Consider the following 9,856-nt stretch of genomic DNA (forward strand, 5'->3'; position numbering starts at 1 on the left):
GACATCTGTGGCATTGTGCTGTGTGATAAAACTGCACATTTTAGAGTGGCCTTTTATTGTGGCCAGCCTAAGGCACACCTGTGCAATAATCATGCTGTCTAATCAGCATCTTGATATGCCACACCTGTGAGGTGGATGGATTATCTCGGCAAAAGAGAAGTGCTCAATAACACAGATTTAGACAGATTTGTGAACAATATTTGAGAGAAATAGGCATTTTGTGTACATAGAAAAAGTCTTAGATCTTTAAGTTCAGCTCATGAAAAATGGGGGCAAAAACAAAAGTGTTGCATTTATTTCTCTAGTCACGTTTGATCTCGCGAGTCTCCATGAGATCTCGTGTCACTGTGAAATCGTTCCTACAATCAACAAGTGTGTGGTCTGGTCGAATCGTCAAGTGTGTGCGTTCAGAGGATTATAGGTCTAAAAATTGGTTGAACTGTCTTCATGTATGTGGTCTCCCATGGTTTTAAAATCGTTTAAGATTTGAAAATCGTCTAGTGTGATCCAGGCCTAAGCAGAAGCACACTAGCCAAGTAAACAGCTATGCTACATTCAATATAAAAAAAGAAGAAAAAAAATGTCTGAGACAAATGTCCAGTTTGGTCTGTGGAGGAAACATTTGCGCTTATTGATATTTGAGCAGAGAAAAATTCAGCAACAGCTGGAGGGTACAAAGAGAAATTAAATTGTATTTTTCGCGTCGAGTTGTGTCCTTTTTTCTGTTATTTAACGAAGTAAACAAAACAGAAAAGTCCCAAAAACAGAAATATCTGATCATCGTCCATATTGCTGTTTACATTACACTTGCGTTACCATGGCAACGACTGACACATTTGTATTACATTCCAAAGAGCTCCGTTATCAGCAAAACAGTGGAAAATGAAACCATATCCGTGCTAACTGATCAGGATCGGCACGGAATAAGCAAAGAGAACCGTTCGGCCCGATAGTGGAAAAGCGGCTAAACTTGTTTGATATTTAGGATTTAAATCGGGATGATGGCGGCTATATGATTATATGATTGACAATAGCCAATGAGCGACCGCAAAACAGCTGCTATACGGCTCCATTGGATAGTGGAGACGGAGGAAACTGTTTCTTGATGTTTTGTAGTAACACGACTGTCTGTATAATGTGTTGAAAACGTGTCACAACCATAAGGAGAAAGAGAAGCGGTGGAGTGAAATCACCTCAGTTTTGAACGTACCGTGTGAGTGCAGAAAGCTACAAGCACACTAGCTAACATATGTAAACATCACTGAAATATTAATGACGATCTGCTGCGTGAGATCACGTGAGGCACTCCCTTTGGCATGATAATCTTAATAATAGGCTTGCTCGAGATTAACTACGCTTGCCTGCCACCGGCTGGCAAGAGTAGCCACATTTTCTGCTCCCGGTAGTGACGCTCTCACGGTGTTTGCATACACACAGATGAAGTGAATTAAATGCAATATTTGCCAAATACATAGACGTTTCAGAACCGGTTTCATGAGCAACAGAAACACTTTTTATATACTGCCTTATACAGCGCCATCTGTTCATGAATAAAGGTCAACCTTAACATATACTATTTAAATACCAATACATTTTATTTATTGGGGGCATTTTATCCAGGTTTTTTTTGTATCACAATATAACAGTGCGCATGTGATTGTAAGGCAGCTGTAGCGCCGATCAAAGTCGGACAAATGTTCAAACCAGAATGCATCGCTTTTGTCAGGCGGCAGCCAATCTTTGTGGCGCCGCATGAAGTGAAACACACAATATATCTTGTAGTGTGTGATGCGCCACGATTTTCAAATCTTGTAGTGTGTGCATGTTTACGATTTGAGGGAAGATAATCTGCAAAGATTCTCCTTATGTGTGTGCTGCAACCAGATTTCATAATCAGGTAGGATTTTAAAACTCCTGTAGTGTGAGCCCGGCTTAAGTCTGTACTGTAAATTGTCGAGTCACCATTATTTACATAGCGCTTTACAATGCAGAAGTTGTCAGTATTATTTCTCTGAATGATGTTATGATGCGTGTATTTCTTTGTCCTGATTGAGCAACATATATTTCAGACGTGCAAATTCTAGCATTATTAATTTAACCAACATTTAAATCATTAGCTGCTTCAAAATGCTTGATTTTAATGAAATCATTTGTGAAGCATTTGCAGTTACAGATAAAAAGAACAATTACATAAACAGTGAATAATTGTACAAGGTGAATTAAGGTATATGCACAAAGTATCAAATTTTATTCGGATTTCAGAATAAGCACTTTGTCATTTGTAATACATTTGTTGAGGATCTCATCCATCTGATGTTCATCATGTGCATCTGATGTTTGTTACTGTAATGAATATGATATTTATTATTTTTTAATACGCAGGGGAAATTCCCAACATTAAACAAACTTTTTACATGAAGCATGTTTGCATTGTAAAAATGTACAGGAATGCTTCAGATATAAAATCGCTGTTAGGTGATGTTTTCTCATTAAAATCGTACGATTTACTCTTAATTAGATCATGTATGGGAATAGCAATATGGCAGCGTGGTGGCTTCACTTCTATAACATCATGAGCAATTCAGTTCTCTATTAGAGATCAGTGGTGTAGACTTATAATAATGGATTACTACGGTCACGTGGACTTAACGGATACACGCATGTGGCGGCCATAAAGTCCTCAAGACCTCAGATTTTCTCAAATATATCGCTTAACCTCAAACATCTTGTTTTCATAATCCTCGGAAGTCAAACTCAGACCTAAAATACAAGAGGGATCTCACTTCTGGATTGCAAATAACGAAAACGCATCACACAAAAGTTGGCAAGCTACAGTTAGCTTCATAATATTTATGTAGCAATAATAAATTGTAAGTGTATTTTCTTAATTTCCCCTGCACCAAAAGCAGAACAGTTAACATTAGAGCTTATCGATACTACTGTTTTTTGTAATTTATGCTTATGACCCATTTAATACCGAGTTCAGGTATTCATTCCTACTTACAAGAGAAGCAGACAAATCAGTTACAAAGCTACATGACAGTATGTCTAGCATCTGCATTTCCTAAATACATAAGTTTTTTAAATAACTAATTTTAAAAACAACAATATAAAATAAATCTCAGTCTCTCTTAAAAAGTGTTACAGCCTATTCCTCAGCTTCCTCAGTTTGTAAAAACTTCTACTTTTCATGAAAGAGTAAATCTACAGGTGACACATATGCATTATAAGACAATCAAACATCATATGAAACTCATAAGAAAGCACAATGATATAATTTTTAACATGAAGCAAAATTATATACAAGAATAAAACTTTTTGATATTGTTCTTTGGGGAAGAACTCCATCGAGTTGATCTGAATCTCACAGTTGAATGTGTCACGTCACTTGTAATGGCTGGTTAGAAAAGATTTATCCAGATGATATTTTATTTCTTGCATTATTGTGTAACATTTGGTGAGGACGTGGCATCAGACCTGAAAGTGCTGGATCTGAAGATGATCTTCTTACTGTGATTGTTTTTTGTATGACTGTGTAGAGCAGATGAACGACTGAAATGTTTCCCACATGCAGCACAGTGATACGGTTTCTCTCCAGTGTGGATCATTTTGTGCGTTTTCAGGTTTCCTGAATCACTGAATCTTTTATCACAGTGTGAACACTCGTAAGGTGTTTCTTCAGTGTGAATCCTCTGGTGCTGTTTCAAATGTTTAGCTGAAGTAAAAGTCTTTTCACACTCACAGCACATGTACTCTCTCATAACAGTATGTATTTTCTGATGTACTTTTAAATTTTGTAGAAATGAAAAACTCTTTCCACACAAAAAACATGAATGTGGCTTCTCTTTTGTATGAACTCTCAGGTGTTTCTTCAGGTCTGGAGCTCTCAAAAATGTTTTGCCGCACTGATCACATGCGTGCTGCTTCTCTCTAGTGTGAATGTTCATGTGATCCTTAAGGTTTGCTGAGTGAGTGAAACTCTTTCCACACTGATCACAAGTGAATGGTTTCTCTCCCGTATGAATTCTCATATGTGCTGTAAGGTTTACTTTTTGTGTGAAACTCTTCCCGCACTGATCACATGTGTACGGTTTCTCTCCAGTGTGAATCCTCTCATGTGTTTTCAGGTATCCAGACTGACTGAATGTCTTGTCACAATGTGAACACTTGGATGGTTTTTCTCCAGTGTGGATGATCATGTGTTTCTTAAGGTTTACTTTTTGTGTGAAACTCTTCCCGCACTGATCACATGTGTACGGTTTCTCTCCAGTGTGAATCCTCTCATGTGTTTTCAGGTATCCAGACTGACTGAATGTCTTGTCACAATGTGAACACTTGGATGGTTTTTCTCCAGTGTGGATGATCATGTGTTTCTTAAGGTTTACTTTTTGTGTGAAACTCTTCCCGCACTGATCACATGTGTACGGTTTTTCTCCAGTGTGGATCCTCTCATGTGTTATCAGGTCTCGAGATTGACTGAATCTCTTGTCACAGTGTGAACACTTGTACGGTCTCTCTCCAGTATGAACTCTCATGTGACGCTCAAGACTTGGTTTGTTTGTCAAACTCTTTCCACACTGAGTGCAGGTGAAAGATTTCTTGGCTCTTCTTTTCTTTAAATCTTTCTGTTTGGGTTGAGAGCAACTCAGAGGTTTTTCTCCATTTTTCACATGATTTTTCTCCTCAACTTCACTCAATTCTTCTTTCTCGTTTTCTTCAATCATCTCTGAAATAAAAGTAAAAATTATTCATTTTCACTAACTCTTAGTAACCCTGATGTAACAGTGTAAAGTAGCCATTTGCTATTCAACTTTTTTGGACATTTTGATGCATTTTTAAAGAGAATGTGAAGCTACATCATGCGCGTTGCATGCTGGGGCGCCACCGCCATTCTGGGAGGATCATTCTCTGCTACAAATGCTGGAATTAATACGGATACCTGCTTATCTTGTTTTTGCCTTGAAGTTAAATATTCACATTCTTCATTGGATCGTTTGCAGAGAAGAGAAAACTAGTTTATTGCTTCGCATGATAATCAGATTTTATCTCTTGAGTTTTGTAGAATTTTGCTTACAATGTTGATCTGATTAGCATGAAAACAGTGTTGCCCGCTGCTGCTTCAGCCGTCATATGGTAGATTATCCAAATATAGTGTTTTTTCAACAAGCTGACAGAAGTTGATCCATTTCTTTGTTGGATACGTTTTAATGATGAAGTATAAGTGTCATTGTAAATATTAATTTTTCCATGGCCACGGAGGAGAATCAGAGATTGTGGGTCACATCAGTAGACAGACAGAAGCACACTGTATTTTTATATTTATTTCATCAAATGACAAATAAAATTAAATCCCTGGAAGCTTGTGAACAGTTTTGTAGCATTTTAAAAGGCTGGCTTAATGTAACTTAGTAAGACAGTGATGCAGATGGGCCCAGAATATTAACGCAACTTGTTTAAATACACAAGCGTTTTCCTCCCTTTAGAAAAATGAAGAACACGCTTATGCATCAAGGTTTTGGCAGTGACATAAATTTTGTGTTTTGCAAAGTTTGCTGCTTAAGCTGTTGTGGTGTTCATTCACATTGTTTCTAGATTATTGTGTAGCGTGATCAGATGCATTTTAAATAATTACTAAAAGTTTAATTGTAGGGCTGCAAGATAAAAAAATTTCATGTATGATCGGGGTTTTGCACGGCTAGTCAGTGAAGGAGGCGGCTTTACTGACAAGATGCGCATTAAATATCGCATGCGATTTATCGTGCAGCCCTATTTAATTGGCCAAAAAATTAACTTTTCACAAAAAAAAAAACAATTTCACTGTTTTTGATCCTGAGACAAAATGACCAGCTAACATTAATTGACTAATCATATCAGCAGCACATGTGAAAGTGTGCATGAGTACTAGTCAGGTGAAATCACTATCATACTAAATAGATTGTAAGAGCAGACTGATTGCTATAAAAGGAGCGAAGAATTGCTTCCAGTCATTATGTTCTTGTTAGCAATGGTTACCTCCAAAGAAACCCGTGCAGCCATCATCACTTTGCATCAAAATGGCCTCACATGCAAGGAAATTGCTACAAAGAATATTGCACCTTGTAGCGAATTTCATGCGATGAACTCTGCTAATAAAAGATGTCTTCCCTTTTAAATATTCCTTATCGGGATGTGACGTCATTGTTAGAGCGAAAAGAAAAGTGTCCAGTGTCATGAGACACAGCGTTTCACATGGTAGTTCAATGCTGAAGCCGAACTATGAGTGTTTGAATCTCCCGCTGAATCTACTGTTGAGGTTTTTGGGGTGCTTGGTTCTCCCGCTGATGCTGTGTTTGGAGTGATTCGAGTCTGCCGCTGAAGTCGTGTTGGATTCTCCCACTGATGATGTGTTTGGAGAGAAATTAAGCCGTTAACATGATTTAAAATGGAGATTGAAGATAAGCCAAGCATGTTAGGGAAAGTGTAAGTGCAACTCTCTTTTTTTTTTTTTCTAAAAGAAAGAAGTTGATAGTTATTCTTGTGCTAATTGTACTTCACTTGTTGTGTTTAGGGGTGGGTTTTGCTTTCTTTATTTGGAATTGGATACTGTTTCGAACTACCTATGCTCAACGGACATTTCGTAACGTGTTTGGTGATTCACACTATGAACGACGTAAGTTCAGCAGACATTTCTAACCCTATTTGCGGATTCAAGGTATGAACAATACATGAGTGCAAATCACATTGCTACATGCATTTTTAATAGAACCTGAAAAGAACCATTTACCGGATCATCAAGAACTTCAAGGAGAGAGGTTCGACTGCAGTGAAGAAGTCTTCAGGACGGCCCAGAGTGTCCAGCAAGCACCAGGACTGTCTCCTCAGCTACGGAATTGTGTCACCAGCAGTACAGAGCTTGCTCAGGAATGGCAGCAGGTTGGTGTGAGAGCATCTGCACGCCCAGTGAGGCCAAGACTTTTGGACAACGGCCTGGTGTCAAGAAGGACAGCAAAGAAGCCAATTCTCTCCAAGAAAAACGTCAAGGACAGACTGAAATTTTGCAGGAAGTACAACAATTGGACCGTAGAAGACTGGTGCAAAGTTATTTTCTCTGATGAAGCTCCTTTCCGACTGCTTGGGACATCTGGAAAATTGATTGTTCGGAGAAGAAAAGGTGAACGCTACCATGAGTCCTGTGTTGTGCCAACAGTGAAGCATCCTGAGACCATCCATGTGTGGGGTTGCTTTTCAACCAAGGGAGTGGGCTCTCTCATAATTCTGCCCAAAAACACTGTCATGCATAAAGAATGGTATCAAAACGTCCTGCAAGAGCGACTTCTTCCAACTATCCATGAACAATTTGGTGATTACCAGTGCATTTTCCAGCATGATGGAACACCATGTCACAAAGCAAGAGTGATAAAGAAGTGGCTCGAAGATCATTACATTGAAATTTTGGATCCATGGCCAGGCAACTCCGCGGATCTCAATCCCATAGAGAACCTGTGGTCAGTCCTCAGAAGGCAAGTGGACAAGCAGAAGCTCACAAATTGTGATCAACTCCAAGAACTAATAAGGCAAGAATGGATCGCCATCTGTCAGGAATTGGCCCAGAAGCTAATATTCAGCATGCCAGAGCGAATTGCAGAGGTTTTGAAGAACAAGGGTCAACACTGTAAACATTGACTCATTATATTTTTTTGCCAATAAAAGTGTTTAAAACGTTTTTCAGTATACCACAGAAACATGTGAAAAAAGAATCTACAAATACTGAAGCAGCAGACTTCGCAAAACTAAATTTATGTCACTGCAAAAACTTTTGGCCATGACTGTATTTAAAGTTCATATTTTGGGTTTGTCAGTTTTCTGCACATAGTATGCTTTATTAGTAAGGTGTGTACAGAATGTGGTCTTTTAATATCACTGTCTCTGTGCATAAGCATTCAACGTGTAAATAAATGTGTTGCGTTCACATTTTGGGCTTATGTACGTATCTACATAGTATGCTTTACAATTTTGTCTTTATCACTATCTTGGTACCTTAAGCAAAATTAAGCATTATTTGTGTTAAGCATTTTAATGTCCCTGTTCAAGTTCGGCTAATTCACAAGCCTAGTGATAGTCATAATTGCAAAGGTGATGTTAATTATTAAACCAAATAAAATTTAAACTTTCAAAAACCATGCAGCAATATGATTCTTTTATTAAAAGACAGGCAGTGGGTTTAATTGGTGACATTATTAATAGATTTACTATCCGGCATCTTTTTGTCATCTTCATGACCTGCTTCCCTTGCTGTTTTTACACAGAGAAAAGCCGAAAAAACATACTGTATTGTCCAGTTTTCTCTCAGAACCTTGATTGGAGTTACTTTTGCAATTCTCGATGCAGCATGAATGACATACACATTTTTCACAATCACAACAAAAAAATTAATAAAATACTGCCCTAAACTCAATAGTGAAACGGCAGTGCGATGCTCCCAGTATGGCAGATAAACAAAGCAGTTTCCCAGAACTCAACTCAGCATGATATCGCTTTTGGAATGCACCATATATTAGGGGTGTGCCATACCATACAGTCCATGATAATACCGGTATACATTTTTACATGATAAAAAAAAAGTGTCATATCGGGATATCAATGATATAGCGACGCGATGACGTATGGCGGATATACGTTCCTTAGCGCGCACAACACCACCACCACAAACCCAATAGGTATGTTCGACTTGAAGCAGCGCTGCGCAGACTGATCGGTGAATGCCATCAAAGTATCGCGAGAGCGGTTCTAGAGCATATTCGAGCGCACACTCGTACCTTCAAAAATTATCACATATCTCACACAGAGATCGCACTGTCATAGTGTTTGGGAATATTCACGCATAATTTAAATACATAACCACATGGAACCAGATAAAAAAATAAAACATTTAAGAAGAGAACGCAGCATCACAGGTGTCTGAACTAATGAGCATTAAGCTGTGTTGTTAGCCAGTCGTTTCCCATCATGCTTTTGATTATGTTCGACTTGAAGCAGCGCTGCGCAGACTGATCGGTGAATGCCATCAAAGTATCGCGAGAGCGGTTCTAGAGCATATTCGAGCGCACACTCGTACCTTCAAAAATTGGCGAGGCACATATCTTTAGCGAGCCGCTGCTAGGAAGCTTCTGATACGTGCCTCGGCACCGCTGGGCGTAAACACAAGCAATAGGCTTGTTTGAGATGCGCCTCGCCTGAAATTTAGGCAAGAGTTTGCGGCTGCAGTAGAGGGGGGGGGGGGGGGGGACATTTCTGACCTCTCGAAGTGGAACAGATACCAACGAGATCAAAGGCGGATATCACGTTATTCTCACTCAGGTGCTGTGCTAATAAACATGATATCATTTTAGTTCTGTTACTTTTATATGAAAATAAATGATGAAAAAGACACTCAAAGTGCTTGCTATTTAATTCCATACAAAAGGTGTATTTATCATCCATTTTTACTTTAATACAAACATGTATTTTAGATTTTTATAGAAATATGACAACAATCACATATCTCACACAGAGATCGCACTGTCATAGTGTTTGGGAATATTCACGCATAATTTAAATACATAACCACATGGAACCAGATAAAAAAATAAAACATTTAAGAAGAGAACGCAGCATCACAGGTGTCTGAACTAATGAGCATTAAGCTGTGTTGTTAGCCAGTCGTTTCCCATCATGCTTTTGATCAGTGCAGTCGGTGGAGAGCAACTGCGCTTGACTGCACAATCCGACACAGCCGCCTTGCTATCGTGAGAGTTTTTTGGCACATGTCAGCTTAACAACAGAGCAAGTCGGACGTAACTCGGACACTTTTCTAACCGGCATGCATCTCGTGGTGATC

At 38.8% G+C, this 9,856-nt stretch overlaps 1 protein-coding gene across 1 annotated transcript in view; it reads right to left on the reverse strand.

Moving 5' to 3' along the window:
* Positions 1 to 3,083: 3,083 nt before the first annotated feature.
* Positions 3,084 to 9,856, reverse strand: part of LOC107561083 (gastrula zinc finger protein XlCGF8.2DB-like) — an 8,983-nt gene continuing 2,210 nt past the window's right edge. The window contains exons 3-4 of the mRNA XM_016245432.1: positions 4,483 to 4,726; positions 3,084 to 4,314 (exon numbers count right to left, since the gene is read on the reverse strand). Of these exons, the coding sequence (XP_016100918.1) occupies positions 3,441 to 4,314; positions 4,483 to 4,726 (1,118 nt within the window). The 3' untranslated portion in view covers positions 3,084 to 3,440. The remainder of the gene's footprint in view (positions 4,315 to 4,482; positions 4,727 to 9,856) is intronic.

This window comes from Sinocyclocheilus grahami, unplaced genomic scaffold (genome assembly GCF_001515645.1).
Source record: "Sinocyclocheilus grahami isolate Dianchi unplaced genomic scaffold, SAMN03320097.WGS_v1.1 scaffold757.1, whole genome shotgun sequence".
Taxonomy (NCBI): domain Eukaryota; kingdom Metazoa; phylum Chordata; class Actinopteri; order Cypriniformes; family Cyprinidae; genus Sinocyclocheilus; species Sinocyclocheilus grahami.